At 36.2% G+C, this 19,371-nt stretch overlaps 1 protein-coding gene across 1 annotated transcript in view; it reads right to left on the bottom strand.

The window, feature by feature from the left end:
- Positions 1-19,371, bottom strand: part of BMP5 (bone morphogenetic protein 5) — a 113,153-nt gene that overhangs the window by 24,625 nt on the left and 69,157 nt on the right. The window contains exon 3 of the mRNA XM_036414939.2: positions 15,701-15,849. Coding sequence (XP_036270832.1) covers positions 15,701-15,849 — 149 coding nt within the window. The remainder of the gene's footprint in view (positions 1-15,700; positions 15,850-19,371) is intronic.

The raw sequence follows: 19,371 nt of genomic DNA, 5'->3' as shown, positions 1-19,371 counted from the left end.
GGGGGAAGGGGTATCCTTCAGTTCAGCCTGTGCCCTTGCAGGAAGCAAGCCTAAGCTGGCAGGCAGACATCCCGGAAGTGGTGCTTAGAGCTGCCACGGAGGCAGGAGAGGCTCCCGCCACCATCACAGCACTCGCCAGCCATGAGCCCGGCTTCTGGCTGAGTGACACTCCCGCTGTGGGAATGCACTGACCACCAAGTGGCAGCTCCTGCATTGAGTGTTGGTCAGTGTGCATCATAGCGACCAGTCATTTCACTGTTTGGTCAATTTGCATATTAGCCTTTTATTATATAGGATCAGTTGTATTACTTCAAAGAGAAATAGTGTGCTAGATGTACATGTAGCTAAAGCTGGTACCCAAAAGTAATAATGAGCATGCCTTTCAATAGGGTCAGAGCAACTAAGAATTGATGTGGTTGCTAATTCAATGCTTCTCAAGTTAAGAGAGAAACAGCAGCTGCCATTCACTGAAGCATGCTTTATTTACATGCATGATCTTATTTATGCCTCATAACAAAACAATGGCTACATTTCAGAAATGAATAAAAATAAGGTTTAAGAAGTGTCAGGTGTTTGTTTAACTCCACCCTGTCAACCCTAACATAGTGTGCTATTCCTTTAAGTATACAATGTTCCCTTTGTCAGGGATTGTTTAGGGCTGATGCTTTCATCTTGAGAGGAGTGGAGGAAAACCATCCATCTCATTGGTCTGTCAGTGACCCACAAACTGTCTGTCAAGAGCAGTGTTGGAGCTGCTTGTTTTGTTAAGTTTAAAATCGGATTTTCCTTAGGAAGTGGGAAGATAAGCACCGAGCACTCCTTGCCAGCCACAAAAGGGCAGGTGGTCTCCCCGGTTTCTATTCCATTCAAATGGAAACTTGCCATACTGCAGAGAAATCGGTGTGCATTTTTAAGGACCTGGGGTATATAATTTCCTCATCGAAACAGTTTCCCTCTAATTTCAAATTTTGATCATCGCTTACACTCTAAACTGTTGGTTTGTTTGTTAGATGCTTTTGTTTCTGTTTTGGTTTTCCTTCCTCCTCTGTGACCTTACTCCACATGTGCCAAAATTGAACTCTCAGCACCAGAGAACTGACGTGACTCCTCAGACCTTACACTGTCTAGAGGTTCTCTCTTCTGCCCACAGTGTTCCCTGCTCGTGATGCAAAACCAGCCCTGCTATTTTTGCAATATGTCTTTAATAAACACGTACCAGCAAGAAGTTAAACTTATAGTGGAAAGAATAACAGGAAAGACAGCGTTCATGCTTTTGAGTGACAAAAATAAGGAGAATTTCGTATTCTTCATGGTGTTACATCAATGTAAACCAAGAAAATATTTACCCCTCAGATCACTACTTAAACCAGGGGTAGAGTCTAGAATAAGGAATACAGCAAACAACAAAAACTGGACTATGTTCCTGACATTGGCATTTGTTGGGCAAGACTGGTGTTCCATGATTACTGTTCTGAATTAGGGAAAATCAAAAACAGAAATACAGATGTGGCCAAACACGTCCATATCCATTTTCATTAGGGAAAGCTAAGTGATGTTAAAGTACATCTTTCACCAGATAATGAAGCAAGACTAACTCCTGTTTGTCTCTGCTTACTTTATAAATCACTGATTTCAAAACTCTCTTTTATGTATGTTTTTTAGTTGTGATGCTAAAATTTGGATAAGCAAATTATGTTTGCCATGTGGCTTTCATTCAAATATAAACATACTATAAATTAAAACAAAGGAAATTGCCTTTAAAACCTCGTTCTGAAATGTTGTGTATAAAATAGACACGGTAAAATAGCAAAGGCGAGTTTTACTATTTATTACTGAATATATTCTATAATCAGCATCTGTTTATAAAGGAAAGTTACTTTCTCACTACAGATTGTTGCATAAGACCAAACTAGGCTATTTGATGCCCATTTCAGAGTTCTACCTGAAGAAAAATATAATATAGATATCAAAAATAGATATAGATATTCAAAGAGAAATCAGAATCATGGTTTTTCATTATCAACAGAACTAAACTATCTATAAATTAGAAAATTCAAACCTTTTGTTCAACATATGAGAACCTAGAAAAGTAGTCTGATGAAGTTCTGCTTATATGGGTAAGGAAAAAACAAAACAAAACTAAGTACACTGTCAATTTTAAAATGTGTTTCATTGCCAGAGATTTTTCTTTTTTGGAAGTAACATTATCCCAATGTGTTATTCTCCCAAAACACAATTCAGGTAGCCCAAGACCTTTTTAAAGTTGGAACTATACCAACTCACCATCAGCCTTGATGCTGGGAGAAGGGATCATGTGATGAGAGAAAGGAATGATTTTTTTTTTTGAAACTTGAGCTACATTCTTGACTAGCCTGAGGATGAGTTTGCAACACCCCTGGTTTAAATTAGAAACTTGAGCACCAATTCAGACTTGAAGAGAGTGGGGGAGAGGTAGATAGGAGGGTTCCATGGTGGGGAGTATGTATTGAGGGACAGTACAGCAGAGAAGGCGAGAAAGCAAGGGGAGGAGAATCTATCAGAACATGTTAGTGAGTGACACAGTGCAGAAAAGAAGGGTGAATTTGGTTATCAAATTAAAAATAAAGAAATTAAATATGGCTAAATTCAATTACACAGTGAAGTCAATCCCTGGCAAAAGAAAAGTTACTTTTTCTTCTTTCATTTTATGAATTTATCAAATTAATTTTACTTGTGTAAAGGGGGGGGGGGGCTAAAAGAACTATTGAAGTAATGTAGTTAGATTGAGAAAACAAAAAATATGATAAAACTTCTATTACCTTTTTTTGGGCCAGATCACATGTAAATTCCAGACAGAAAGTACAGAAAGTATAAAAAAAAAAGAAGGTAATGCCAAACAAATTCAATATAAAATCCAGTGTTGTTCCACAGCAATCATTATTAAATAGCATTGTTTTACTTGGAAATTATAAAAATACTTTTTTTATCCAGGTTATAATTTATACAAACTTCATATAATTTGTAATAGTCATAGTATGTAAGATCTGGCTCTGAAAACAATGCGTGTTTAGGTTCATGGACAAGATTCTTAAACTATCTAAGCCTGTTTATTCATGCACAAAATGAGATAATCATGAAGATCAAGTAGACATTCAATTTAAAGAGCTTAGCAAAATGCCTAGTATTTAGTAAGTGCTCAGAAAAAAATGTTAGTTTTCTTTAAACTATTAAAATTATTTTGATTAAACATCACAGCAAATACATAGTTTAACTATTTACTTCAAATGAACTAAAGACATACCTACAAAGTAAAACCTGGAATTAATCATGAAAAAGAAAAAATGTGAAATATTTAGCATAGAAGAATAATTGATGTTGATAAAAAAGTACTACAAAAACAGTAGATTTTCAATTAGACAGAAAATACATTTTGATAGAGTGAGTTTGAACATAAGGTATAGTTTATGAAAATATTATATGATTAATAAGATAATTAATAAGATCGTGGGTTGAACAAAGAAATTTAACAGTGCTCCAACATTTATGTTTGGTTACCCTAGCCATGAAAGGCATATTGACAATCTCGCTCATTTTTATTCAGTGGGAAATAGCAAAAATCTAAAGCATACAGGAAGATTTATGTTCTTTGATGTGCCTTAATACATTACATGAGTTAGAAGACCCCTAGGTCACAGTGTACATGAGTTTGGGAAATAAACAAATGCTGTTTCAAACACCAAGGGAAATCTATGTAATATTTATTTTCAGTAGAAATCTAAATATTTTTACCATAAAAATAAAGGAATCCTCAAGTTTTCTGAATCATCCACATAAAATGACTGTGCGGATGGCTATTAAGCAATGTTATTTATTTAACACAATATTTGTTTGTTTATTTATTTTATTGAATTTATTTGGATGACATTGGTTAATAAAACCATATAGGTTTCAAATGTGCAAACCAATAAAGCATCATACACTCACCACGCAAAATCTAGTTTCTTCATCCCCTTTTACTCCCCCTTTGACCACTTCCATCTTCCCCCAAACGCTTTCTCTCTGGCAATCACCCTACTGTTATCCATGTCAACTGTTATGTATGTATGTTTTGGGTTAATTCCTTCACCATTTTTTTTTTCACCCAGCATCCAATGCCCCTCTCTTCTGATATATGTCAGTCTGTTCTAGGTATCTATGCTTCTGTTTCTATTTTTTTATATATATATTTTTTCTTGATTTCAGAGAGGAAGGAAGATAGAAACATCAATGATGAGAGAAAATCACTGCGTTGAATAGAACTGTGACCTGGTTCATAAATCACCCCTCAACCACTGAACCATGCCGGCCTGTCCTGTGTATATATATATATATATATATATATATATATATATACACAGTATATATATATATACAGTATATATATACAGTATATATATACTGTATATATATATACTGTATATATATATACTTTTATTATTAAATAATTTTATTGATTAGATTCTATGTGTGATTTCATTTGGTATTTGTCCTTAAAAAATTAGAAACTAATACATTGTCAAATTAATTTGTCTTCATGTTTTTGAAATTTTATAGAAATATGAAACAAGCCATTTTAATATTCTATGGAAATTTTTAGATTTTGTTTTTGTTATAATACTGAAAAACTTTCTGTGGCACTTAAAGGGAATATAATCCTACTAAAAGCTGTAATAAGAAGTCTCTAAAACCCTTAATAATGATAGATTTTCAACTATGAACTTATATCTGATACCTCACATGTAACTAAGTTTCTGCCTCAGTATTCCCCAAAAGAAAGTGCTTGGAATTTGTTGATTTCCTATACCAATTTCTCAATTTCTGATTCTATGTGTCTTGAGTTTGAGTTTGACTGTAAATACTTAATATCAGGCTCCTTTACCATAGTAATTTCTATTTATTGTGCCCTCTCTGAATATATTATCCTTTCTAATAAAATAGTAATATGCAAATTGATTATCACTCCAACACACAAAATGGCTGCCCCATGTGGTCAAAGATGGCCACTCCCATGTAGACATAAGGTGGCTGCCACAAGATGGCCAGCAGGGGACGGAAGTTGTAGCTGATCAGGTCAGCAGGGGAGGGTAGTTGGGAGGGACCAGGCCTGAAGGTGAGCACAGTTGGGGGTGATCAGGCCTGCAGGAAAGGACAGTTGGGGAGGACCCAGGCCTGCAGGGGAGGGCAGTTAGGGGGAACCAGGCCTGTAGGAGAGGGGAGGTAAGGGGAACCAGGCTGGCAGGGGAGGGCAGTTGGGGGGGACCAGGCCTGCAAGGGAGGATAGTTGGAGGCAATCAGGCCTGCAGGGGATGACGGTTGGGAGGAACCCAGGCCTTCAGGGGTGGGATTTGGGGAGGACCAGTCCAGCAGAGGAGGGCAGTTAGGGGCAACCAGGCCAGCAGGGCAGGGCAGTTGGGGGGAAAGGCAGAGCAGCTGGGTGAGGCAGTTGGGGATTATTAGGCCAGCATGGGAGGTCAGTTTGGGGGGACCAGGCCTGCAGGGGAGATAAGTTGGGGTGGACCAGGTCTGCAGGGGAGGGCAGTTATGGAGGGGGACCAGGCCTGCAAGGGAGGGCAGTTGGGTATGACCAGGCCTGAAAGGGAGGACAGTTAGGGACAACCAGGACAGCAGGGGAGGGCAGTTAGGGGCAATCAGGCCAACAGTAGAGCACTTAGGCATCCATCAGGCTTGGCAGTGGAGTGGTTGGGGGGTGATCAGGCTGGCAGGCAGTAGCAGTTAGAGGCAATCAGAAAGGCAGGCAAGGATTGGGAGCCAGAAGTCCCAGATTGGAGAGGGTGCAGGCTGCACCCCCCATGCATGAATTTCATGCACCAGGCCTCTAGTATATGTATAATGCTTAAAGTATCATATATGCTTCTAAAATTACAATTACCTAACAAATTATCACATGCAATATAATAATCCCTAGACAAAAGATCAAATAAATGATGAATTCATTTCCACAGCCATTAATTCCCATTTCTTAAGCATTTTTTTTTCTTGTGCCTTAAATCTGCCTTTGTGTGTGTGTGTGTGTGTGTGTGTGTGTGTGTGTGTGTGTACATTGATTTAATTTCTGGACTATGTGAAAAAATCCAATATTATTTATTTATGTTACCTACTTAAATATTTGAAGGTAAATATTCCTCATCTATCCTTCTAATTTATTCTTAAATATTCATCCAAAAGCCAAGCAAGTATGCTCTAATCATTCTTAACATTAAACACTACATAAACAATTAATTCTTTTATACTAATATTTATCTAGAAAAATCATAGGAGTATATTTTACTTTTTACTTCCAGAAAATTTACAAAGATATGCGATTCTTGCAATTTCACTGATGTAGACTCTCATTTATTTACTTGAAACCAATTGTCATCACCATAAATTCAGCAGAAGGGAGCCATATGCTTTTATGAACAAAAATGGCAATTGCTTTATAAGACAAAGTTCAGATAAGGAGAGAGAATATTATTATATCTCAAAATGTTTAAAAGATCCTTTGATAAGTAGACATAATTCAACTTTCTGAACTTAGATAAATAATCATAAGAAACTATAGTCAAAATAGCAGGACAAAAAGAAAAATATCACCCTTGATCTCTGAGTTTCTTTTGCTACTTATTAGCACTATGTCAGCTGATAGTCAGATTAACCAGCCACATAGATCATCTGAAACTGGACATAGATAAATAGTCGTTGGACAACAGAGTGGTTTAATTTAGAAATTTTCCCATGAGATTAAAAAAACAATGACTGTCTTTGAGATCCTAAGGATAACACAACAACAAACTTATTTAATAAAATACTTTCATTTAAAAATAGCACATTTAGGAGATATCACAGGATACTGTAATTGTGAAGAAAATTTTTATCAGTATGATAAAGAACAACAGGAATAAAAAACACCTCAAGGTTATAGAAAAATAACTAATCCTATTCGTTATTATTAATGTAGATATAATGGTTGTCAATTTCCAGGAATGAATAGCAATGACAAAAAATCCCACAAGTCAAAGAGTAGAGAACATGGAAAAACCCTGGATAATAAAAGTTTTAAAGGACTCACTTTTAATTTCATTGTGTTGGTTACTAAAGTGAAGACTTTGTTTTTTTAAGTTTGCACAATAATTTCTTGGGGGAAAAGGAAATTAAATTATTGGAGCTTTTAGGACAACTCTAAATATAATATAATTCCTAAAAAATAGAATAGAGAAAACTCTTGTGTACCAACAAGCAGGAAATAAGCTGTACCTTTACCCCTTTACAATGTATGAGAAATATAGCTGATGGTCAACACGGGTTACAGTCTAAGAAGACAACCATTACAATGGTTCATTTCCTTGACTTTCAAGGAGGTCTTCTTTAATGTTCTTCCATGCATTTCATAAGGTATCTTCAGTTTTCTGATGGTTTTATGGGAAATATTCATACATTGGGAATTTTATGCAAATTTCTACAAATATCAGTACAACATGTTATATTATGAAGTATCAGGTCCCCCACTCTTTTTTTGTTAATATATTTTATTGATTTGTTTTTTACAGAGAGGAAGGGAAAGGAATAGAGAGCTAGAAACATCGGTGAGAGAGAAACATTGACCAGCTGCCTCCTGCACACCTCCCTCTAGGGATGTGCCCGCAATCATTGTACATGCCCTTGACTGAAATCAAACCTGGCACCTTTCAGTCCACAGACCAACGCTCTATCCACTGAGCCAAACTGGTTTTGGCAGGTCCCCACTCTTTAGCAAACACTGTTAATATTTCTCTAGCCATGTGTTCTATGAGCAATAAAATACTGAGTGTAAGTCTACAATCTTTGTGAGAAGTCATGTTGATGTGTAAGGCTTGCTAATAGGTTTACTAGTCAATTACTAATAATTCTCATTGAGACCTGTTTGTTGTTATAAATTCTTTTCTAATGGTAATTAATATAGGGAAGAATTTAATTATTTATCCCTGTATATAATAATATCTAATGACAAAAAAACTTTTCCTTATATTATTGATGCAATTAGTTATCCACAAAATAATTTTTTCTAATAATAAAATAGCTGTCCCCATGTGGTCAAAAATTGCTGCCTTCATGTGGACACAAGATGGCTGCCACCAGATAGCCTAAGAGAAGTTGGTGGGGACCAGGGAGGGCAGTTGTGGGAAATCAGGCCTGCAAGGGAGGGCAGTTGGGATGACCAGGCCAGCAGGGGAGGGAAGTTGGGGGTGACTGGGCCTGCAGGGAAAGGCTGTTGGGAGTGAGGGGAAAACCCAGGCTTGCAGGGGAGGACAGTTGGTTGGGACCAAGCATTCAGGGAAGGGAAGTTGGGGGTGATGAGGCTAGCAGGAGAGGGAAGTTAGAGGTGACTGGGTTGGCAATGGATGGCAGTTGGGGGGGACCAGGCCAGCAGGAAAGGGCAGTTGGGGGGAACCAAGATGGCAGGGGAGGGTAGTTAGAGGTGACCAGGCTGGCAGGGGAGGGCAGTTAGGGGTAACCAGGCCAGCAGGGAAGGGAAGTTAGGAGCAATTAAAATGGCAGGGGAGCAGTAAGGCATTAATCAGGCTGGCAGGGGAGTGGTTAGGGGATGATCAGGCTGGCAGGCAGAAGCAGTTAGAGGCAGTCAGGAAGGCAGGCAGGTGAGCTGTTGGGAGCCAGCATTCCTGGATTGTGAGCGAGACTGGGATAGGGTCTAAACAGGCAGTCAGGCATCCCTCAAGTGGTCCCAGATTGGAGAGGGTGCAGGCTGGGCTGAGAGACAACTCTGTGCATGAATTTTGTACACTGGGCCTCTAGTATGGTATAATAATAATCTTACTTTTCTTTGGTAAACTATGATTTGTGAATTTATTTAAAACTTCCTTAGAACATCTGTAAATCTGCCACAGTGATATAATTGATCCTAAGTTAAAAGAGTGCCATCAAGAGTAAATAAAAAAGCCTCTGTGAACTACTCTAAATAATTGAGCATGAAAGACCTACATTCCTGTCTTATTATATTCCAGACCCTATCATCTAACATAGCCTCACACTGTCCTTGTAAGATAATTACTATAGCACTCATTTTATTGGTGCTGTAGCTAAATATGAAGTATTTTGAATGAGTCAATATTTGAATCTAGCTTTCTTAATGATTTCTTCTTAGAATTATATTTCCAGACTGGAGCTATCTATTCTATTTACTATACTTCTTATTTAAATTAGGTACCAAAAATTCTAAGTTACCTGTAACATTGTAATATAATTGATAAAATATGATGGAATTTATATTGGACAGTTTTGCCTCTGAAACATTTTTCTTACTTGATTTGGCTACAAAATTTAGTAAAAACTTTGATATTTCTAACTATAAATCTTAATCTTTACCTTGATATGTTTGGAAAGTATGCCACAACTTTGTTTGAAGAAAAATGGATTTTAGAGTCTTATTTTTTTTAAAAAGAACTTTAAAATGTTTCTTGGACATTAAACAATACCTTTACAAAACAACATTTTGATGACTTGAATACAAATGAATCAGAAACATACGGATTGAATTTTCCTTTATGTATAAATGGGTTTGAATAGAAAGAAAAATACTCATTGGCAAAATTCATTCTGAATATTGCCAAACCTAAAATGTCTGAAAACATAGGGTTTTAAAAAGACATTCTAATGATCTCAGAAAATACTATATTTGTTTTTCCTATCTCTAAGTTATTCTATGAACTCAAGTTTGAAAAATAATTAATTTACTTAGAAGGGTTACTCTATATAAAATATCAAACAATTATAGGATTTAGGGTATAAACTTCACTTGAACACTAGATTATACTGCTGTTTAAAAAGCCTTATGTGCATATATGTATAAATTATAAGAATTATAGATTTAATAACCATTTTAATAAAGTCCTAATAAGTCATATAATTTAGAGAATTAAAAATCTAACACTAAATGATAAGACAGACCTAAGCCTACTTATTTGTTAGTAAAAGAGCATACATATTCTATCATGGTGGTTTATTAATCACTATGAGAGTGTTCTTGAGCACTTGGAAATTGATTTTGCACAATTACATAACAACTGCTTCCTTGGAAACTCTATAGTTGTCCATTAAAAGGCAGCATTTTGTTTACTTGTTTACTTGCACCTTTGTTCACTTTATTTTCCTGAAACAAGCCTATGAAACTCAGAGAATCATCTATTCTGCATGAAGAACAAAACACAACATCAATAGAATATTTTTAAACTCTCATGCCAAACCCATGGCAGTTCATTTGTCAGAGTTTTAAAAATAATATTTCACAGATTGACATATTTTCCACAGGTCCTCTGAGAAATCATAACCTACTTTTAATTTCAACAGCCTTTTGATTTCCAAAATATATTTAGGCCTCTGCAATCTTTTCTTTGGAGGAGCAGGATAAACAAAATTTAATAATATTCATCATTGACTTTCTCCTCACCTTATGATTGAAACTATTTTAACTACTGCACTGTGGTTTGTGGTACAAATTTTTTCTCCTGTGTTATACCAAACTGGTTTGGTTAATAATCACCCAAAATTTACAGTTTGGAATGTCTTTTTAAGAGTAACATGTTCAGTGTCAGGTGTCTAAAAGAGCCTTTTAAATCACAAACTCATTCAATGATCATTCAAGACATGTTTTTAATACCTACAACCTGCATTGTACGAAGCACCAAGGGTGTGATTGTGAACAAGAAATACACATCCCATGACCTCATGAAACTGATATTCTTTCCAACATGTAATCACAATGGTGTTGCTGTGATTGATTAAAGCAGCAAGTCTAGTTCTTTTATGAAGTGTGAGTTAGCTACAGAATATATTATACATGTTACATTTCATGTCCCTTCCATGATTTGTCTCCAAATCACTTTCCTAATAGCATCTGCAATCGTATTTACACATGAAAGTTGTTCTAGCCAACTCTGGACTATTGACTTTTCCCAGACCATACCATGCCATTTTCCCAGTCCATGTATTTACTCACATTGTTTAATTCAGGAATGAATTCTCTCCTTGGGTTTGACCACTATTCCATATGCATCCACAACTCCTTTCCACCTCAGCTCCATTCCTTGCAATCTTACCCAGCTGACCTAGTTTAAAAGTCGTCTGAACCATGGTCCTTTTATCTGTGTCCCATTGAAACTCAACCATGTCTTTTCTGTTTTCTTATAGTGTCTTGATTATATTACTATTTTTAGCATTTATAGTGTCTTATTCTTTCTAAGATTAACTACAAATGTCTGTCTCCCAAGTTATATTGTCCTTTAACATTGTGTCTTACATGTATAAATGCAATAATTTTATGTTGAACAAATAAATAAATGAATAATAGTCAGTGAGTGAATTTGAAAGCATACTTTTCTGAGTATCACTCTTTTATAACTTCCAGGTACTTTTGCTAAGAAATAAACATATTTAAAATCCATTATTGCAAATAAAAGATGGTCTGTCTGCTCTTTTTGAAGTAATATCCTAATATCATGTTTGAGAGCATCAACAGTAGTAATGAATGGAGCAGTAATAAGTGGAAGCATCTGGTAATCTATGTTTATAGAGAAATGTGAGTTGTATATTCTCCATGAGGTTGCAGTTAATAAAATTAAGGTACTGGGAGGGTCACTCGCATTTCTCGGGCTATATATGCTCTACCTCTGGTTAAAATCTGTTTTAAGGATTGCTTAAAAGAAAAAAGCCAGATTGTCTAGCACATTTAACCATTTTAATATTTTCACATTAGACAATATTAGAGAGACAAAGAATACCAACAAAATGCTGTATATATTAAACCTTAATTTTAAATAAAGAATTTGGAAACCTTTGAAAAAAGTGAAGTGCTTAAAAAAACATAAATAATACAATAGTAATTTGAAGTACATTTACCCTTAAAATGTAAGAAAAATAATTTAAGGGAAGAGGGGAACTCAAAATGCAATGTAGTTCTGGCAGAGAAAAAGATACATTGAAAACATATAGAAACTAAATTATATAGATAGTAAAGGAAAGATAACCAATATAACTGGAGTGAAAATACAAAAGAGAAATTTCAGAATTTTCAAGTGGGTGGGGGAGGGGGTGAAAGGAAAAAGGCTGATCATGTTTCACAGATCTCTTGAGTTGTTTGGTTAGACATTTCAAGCATAACCTCACGAAAAAGACTGGGAGAAGGACACATCACTGGTCCTTTAAATTTTTTGTTTGGGCCAATACTGGGGAAGAAAGGACTGGCTCCCTCCCACACTTCCCATTTCCAAGTCACATTTCTGACCATAAATGTACAGAAGTTTAACACCGTACGAATTTTTGGAAGATTATATAAATATGTGCTTTTTTCAGTCCACATTTATAATGTTTGAATACTGAGAATCCGTAACACTCATCCCAAAGCCATAATTGAAAAATAACCTATAATTCAAAATATTTAAATTGTTTATAAAAATCAGCATTATAATTAAAATCCATGGAATGTATGGGTAGGGGAGTCTAAAACTTGTCTATAACACTTACAACAAAAATATTCTGTTTCTCAACCAAGATCTGAGGCACACATGAAACCTTCACTACACTAACTCCAGACTATATTTAATTTATGGTAGTCCACCTCATTCCATATACAAAACCTTGGAATGACAACATTGGTTATACTATTATTCTTGGACTGTGAATTTACCTATGGGTAAAACAATGCCATGTAAAGCCTTGTGCTTACAGTAATAGACTCCCTTGCAAGAGACACAAGAGAGACACATCTTATGTTTAATTGTAGTTCAGTAAAACAAAACAAGGAGAAATGAGAGATTTTACAAGTCATGTTTCTACTGCCTGATCCTGCGAAAAACTAAAAGCAATAAAACTTAATAAGGCATGTTCTCTAATTATCATCCCTTTGAAAACTACCCTCCCTAGGGCTGACCCTAATATTTTCAGGGTATGGGGCAAGAACACAATATAGGCCCACATGGTAGACTTCTAAATATTTAAAGATGACTAATCAAGCTAAAATAGCATTACATAAATTATGTTTGTTCCTGCTACCATGACAAATACAATTTTAAAAAGGTTCAGATTTGAATATAAAATTTTTTTTGACCCTTGGAGTGATCAGAGGCCAACAATGCTGTGATTAAATGGGCCTTGGCTCCCCTAACCTTTGGATCAAATGTTCCCAGGCCCCTCTCACCACAGTCTGTAAATTGTTTTCCATTCGTCTGAAATGACTACCCTTCCACAACTTCTTTTCCTAATCACATCTTCATAATATTTAAGATAGTAGCTTGATTTCTCTTGCTGTTTATTACTCGCTGTTCAAGACTCTTAGTGTGTAGTGATATACATTCATCAAAATTCTTATGTAGTTACTACCTCATGCCTCACCAAGCATCATGAAGTCATCTCTGCATTATCTCACCATTTCATCTCTAGCATCTAGCCAACCACCCAGCACAAAGTTGCTTAATGAATGCTTGTGAGCATAAGAATAACTTCTGGGGTGTCTTAAAAATGAAGATTTTCTACCAGCCCCTCCCATTAGTGATTCTGGAGCTGTGTCTTTGACTAAATGTTATAATATGTTAAGACCCAACTCAATATTATTTTCTGTTTTTTTTGTGTGACTCTTTTGGTCCATCTCTTTTGGCCTCTCTTCCCCTTTGCATAACTGTATCTAATAAAAGAACAATATATACCCACAAGCTATACCCATAAGCCATCTCACCAGCCAATCAGGAGTGGGCATGAAAATTAACCCAAGATGGCTGCAGCCACAGAGCAAGCAGGAGCTTTGGGTTTCCCCAGCAATGGAGGAAGCCAAGATTCCCACACATCATGGCAGGCCCCGGACTCCACTCAAGGCTACAAAGTTTCAATTATTGAAGATAAATAAATCCCAACAAAAATGGCTGTGGCCATGGAGTGAGCAGGAGGCTTGGGTTTCCCCTGGCAATGGAGGAAGCCAAGCTTTTTGCCTGCCCTGGCCTCCTCTCAAGGCTACAAAGATTCAATTATAGAAGATAAATAAATTGCAGATACCAGGGCCATCTCTTGGGTTGCCAGAAATGTGGCCAGCCTGAAAACTACCACAGGCCCTTGCCCAGGCCACCCCAGGCCCCAAGGGAACCCCCACCCTGATCCAGGACCCCCTCCAGGGCAAACCAGCCAGCCCCCAACCATGCACTAGGCCTCTATCCTATCTAAAAAAAAGACTAATATGCAAAATGACCTCACTCCAACACATAAGATGGCTTCTCCCATGTGGACACAGGTGGCTGCCCCAAGATGGCCAGCAGGGGAGAGCAGTTTAGAGGGACCAAGCCTGCAAGGGCAGGCAGTTGGGGACAATCAAGCCTGCAGGGGAGGGCAGTTAGGGTTGACCAGGCCAGCAGAGGAGGGAAATTAGGGGCAACAGGGCCTGCAGGGAAGGGCAGTCAGGGGCCATCAGGCTGGCAAGGGAGTGGTTAAGAGGTGATCAGGCTGGCAGGAAGAAGCAGTTAGGGGCAATCAGGAAGATAGGCAGGCGAGCAGTTTGAAGCCAGCAGTCCTGGATTGTTAGTGGGGTGTCTGACTACCCACTTAGGATTGGGCCTAAACTGGCAGTCGGACATCCCCGAGGGGGTCCCAGATTGGAGAGGGTGCAGGCTGGCCTGAGGGACACCCCCTGCCATGTGCACGAATTTCGTGCTCTGGGCCTCTAGTTATTAATAGCTCTGTGGAGAGCAGCCACAGCATTTGGACAGGTTCAAGCCTGGGACTAAAGAGAGGGCATGATCCTCTCATGGCAAAGCCACGTGAAGTCCCAGCACAATTATAGACAAGGGCTAGAATTGTTAGTTTGCCCTGATATTCTAAGCCATGGTCCAACAATGCTGAGTGATGTGGGCTTGATAGAATCCAGGCGCTTGTAATTGAATTGATTCAAAACCTGTGAGAACATCTTGACCACACCCTTACTTTGCCTCAAGGAATCTGGCTATAAAATAAAGACTTGGCTTTCTGGCCATGGCGCGGTCTCTCCATCAGAAAGCAGCATCCCACCTAGACCCAGCTTTATTTTCATGTCTGTCTTTGCTAAATCCTTCACTGCCCCCTCTCAGGTTCACCCATGTGCTGGTTTGGCACATATGAAGCCCAAATCGGGGCTGAGGATGGGAACCTGGAGCCCGCTCAGCACAGTTCTTTTGTTTGCTTACTTAGCACCTTTTAAAATATATATTCTTTGTTATTTTTAGTCAGGTTTTGAAATACAATTTACACATGGTAATACTTGGTCTGACTTAATGTATAGTTCTATTGATGTTTACGAATTATATAGTTTTGTATCTACCACCATATCAAGACATAGATTCATAGCACATTGTATTTAGTTTCTTTGGGTCTTATTATATTACACTATTTCTGCTTGTGTAGATATTTTCAACACAAGATTAAAAATTCCTTGAGAGCAGGAACAGTACCTCCTTCTTTACCTCTCTACCCCCAAACACAGAGCTTGACAATAAATGCATGTTGAGTAAATGTGTACATAAATGGATTAATTACAATAATTACTATACTGCACTATCCTATGGAATATACTACCTTACACATCATAAGTATAAAGAACATATTGGTTAAATTGAACAAAAAGCTATAATGTGTCAAAACCAGCACCACAAAAAAATACATGAAATTGAGTGCTTACCATCTCCTGTTTCTGCACAGAGTTGTAAGCCCAAATTGTTCTGTGGATTAATCACCCAATGATTGCTGGTCACAGTGATATCAAAGACAAGCCAACCCACATCTAAAGCCTGGGCCTTTCTTGTGTCTAACAAAAACAGATCTGCATCCCTGAGGAGAAAAAGAACAACAATTAAAAAAAAAGTTATAGGTTGGAACAAAGACCATCATTTCCTATACTTAAGTGAAAACATTACCAAGGCACTTTTTAAAATAACAGGAGTTAATTAAAGAACAAGGGAAACAAGCAACTCAAGTGATGAGTAATAAGATACAGAACCTTTTATATTGTTACACTCCTAACCCAAACCTTGTGCAGATTAGTAATATCTGAAAATAATTTTCATTTTCCTGCTCTTCACTGGCCTTTACAAACTGACTTAGTGAGCTTGATTTGGTCCCTGATAATCAGTCCCCGAAAACTGCTATCTTTTAGTAGCTCTCACTGGCAAGTTCACAGGCAGGGATTAAACTGAGTAGAGACAAAAGTGAAAGTAGCTCCACTGGTTTGGATGAATGTGGATTCCTAAAGGAATCAAGCACAGAGAATGTTTTCTATTTGTTTCTATGTTCATTATAAATTTTTCCATTTTGTTATACATATTTTTTATTTCATTTTCCATTTTATATAAATTATTTGATGGATATCCCAAGGTCTAAGAGCAAAGAATGCACTATTCAATTAAGGGGTAAATTCCATGGATTGAGCAAAAAGTCTACCCTAAGTTGCTTTAATATCTTCAGCATACGTGAGTCCCATGAGGACAGTAACAGCTATAAATATGAACTTGTATATTTCAGAAAAATCCCTACAATGTTGCTTTTATTAGCTTACCACTGTTAACTTTAGCATTAAATTTCCAAATTTATGAATATTTAATTACGATTAATTATTTTATTTATCCTTTTTTCTTACTATAGGCAGCCTCTGAGCTGAATGTCACATATTTCTGACATTTAATCTTTACAGAAGCTCTGTTATATTGATGAAATTGGGGTTCAGATAGATTAATGGTAAAATATTGGAGCTCCTTCAAAACAAAATGGAAATAATTCCATTACGCATTTTTATGACCTTTTATACTGTGATGAATCTGTGAAAGAGCTTATTATTTATGTGAGGTAAATCAGAATTATGGTATAATAAGCTATGTTAAATACTGTTTACTTCATTAGCAATCTATGTGCATCATAGAAGTCATTTCAAAGATGACATACAATATGTAAAAAATTTTTTTGAATAAAATCAAATCGTGTACATGGTAATTCTTTAGATAAAATGCTCTATAGTTAAAAATGAACCATTTTAACAGAAGTGAAGAATCTCAGTCAATATTTTAGAAGCTACATCTTCATTTCTTTATTTCAACTTGATTTATGCCATTCTCCCATTAACCTGGAGAATATTCTATGGAACTTCCATTCTCCTTCACAATTTTATTTTTTTTATATATTTTTATTTATTTCAGAGAGGAAGTGAGAAGGAGAAAGAGATAGGAACATCAGTGATGACAGATAATCATTGATTGGCTGCCTCCTGCATGCCCCACACATGGGGATCAAGCCTGCAACCCTGGCTTGTGCCTTGACCAGGAATCGAACCGGTGACCTCTTGGTTCCTGGGTTGATGCTCAACCACTGAGCTACACCTGGCTGGGCCTCCTTCTCAATTTTAATCATAGGGTCTATCAAAGGAGGTTTGCAGACACTTTTTTTATATCCCAATTGTGACTCCACTTAAGATAACAGACACAGGACAAGCATGTACCACAAAACAATGAAAAGTTTCAAACCATTCCCCACTTGAATTTTAAGAATGTCAAAATCTTCCTCTTCTAACTTAAAAATTCATCAAATAAACAAGCTCTAAGAAGACCTTATCTTTATAATTTTGAGATATTTAGTAAATATGTATGACACTACAATCTTATAATATTAACTTCATCACAATAAGTTAATAACAAAAGTCATCCTGTATCTTGGGAAATATCCAAGTGCTACCTGTGTCAAGTCTGCTTTCATTTGAAACAGGTAGAATAATATTTAATAAATCCTGCAAAGCTTATAACAACATTCCTTGGCATGATATAAATAAACTCTTAAAAAACAAAGAAGTAAATTTTGACAACAGTTTCAACTATTATAGTTAAAAATATCATTAGATAATTATTAAGGTGGTATTTTATATTATTTGTAAATTGTTCTACTTTTCTAGAAAAAGTAATCCCCAAACTATCTATGTGCAAGTCTCAATACTATCAAGCATGTGCCTGAGGAAAATAGTTCCAGTTTTAATAGCTTTACCTAGAAAAAACACCAACCAAAGAATTGAAGCAAACCCTAAATATCTGGATTTCATTGGAAGGTAAATCTAAGTAAATAGTGCTTTGAAAAATTCATATATTTGTAATTTACCTCTGGGAGATTATAAAGGTTCAGCTGCTTTCATAAGGTTTATGGTTCCCTATTCTTGACCAAAGCTACTTTATTTTTTACTTTTTTAAAATTTTAGTTTGACCACATGTATTCTTTAATTTCTCCTCTCTTATATAAGAAGCCCTTCCAAATTACCTACAGACAAGAGAATATGCTTTGAGAGAATAAAGTCTATTATTAATAAACAAAATATTAATAATTCTATAATTTTCACTTAAGTACCAACTTTCACACAGCACCTTAAAAATAAATCTCACAAGTTTTTTCTTCTGAAGTATAAAAATTACTCCACTAAGGAATATCACTCATCTCACTGGAAATAGTAGACAATACTAAATATGTCCTATGAGCAATATAAAGTAAACTTGTTAAAGTTGCCCATCTTACCATTTTTACCTGACTGCTTTTAAAGAGAGGGGAGGGTTTTTAATGAAGGGATAAGAAGTACAAATTGGTAGTTACAGAATAGTCATGAAGATGTAAAGTACAGCATAAGACTATATTCAGTAATATTCCAATAACTATATCATCATATGGATGTGAGATTTATCAAGATGACCACTTATTTATATAATGTCTAATCACTGGGGTATACCCTGAAATTAATATAATAATGTATGCCAACTGCAATTGAAAATAAAAAAATGAAAAAAGATAAAACTAATAATAATTTTAAAATAAAATTAGGGCAGAAAGAAAAAGAAAAAATATTAATGTATTTAAAAATAATGCAGTAGAATATATATATATATATATATATATATATATATATATATTCATTTATAGCAGAAATAAATCCATAATATAATTTCTTTATATTTTGTGCAATCATAAGATTGAAACCAGATTAAAGTCTGCATTCTAGCCAAAAGTCCATTTAAATAGATGTAAATAAGCAAATATTATATTAGTTTCCTAAGGCTGCCTTAACAAAGTGCCACAGGTTGGTTGGCTTAAGCAACAGAAATTTATTGTCTCCATTCTGGAGGATAGAAGTCCAGTCAAGGTGTTGGCATGTTTGGTTGGTTGGAGGAAGATGAGGGAATGGTTTATTCCAGGCCTCTATCCTTGTCTTATAGTTCTCATCTTCTCCCTATGTATTCCTATCATCTGTGTGTATCTGTGTCCAGATTTTCCCCTTGTCTAAGGGAAACAAGTTAGTTCTTCAAACTTTAACAGCATCACCACATGCAAAAA

Source organism: Pipistrellus kuhlii, unplaced genomic scaffold (genome assembly GCF_014108245.1).
Source record: "Pipistrellus kuhlii isolate mPipKuh1 unplaced genomic scaffold, mPipKuh1.p scaffold_m20_p_5, whole genome shotgun sequence".
Lineage (NCBI taxonomy): Eukaryota > Metazoa > Chordata > Mammalia > Chiroptera > Vespertilionidae > Pipistrellus > Pipistrellus kuhlii.
This window is presented reverse-complemented; position numbering and strand designations above follow the sequence as displayed.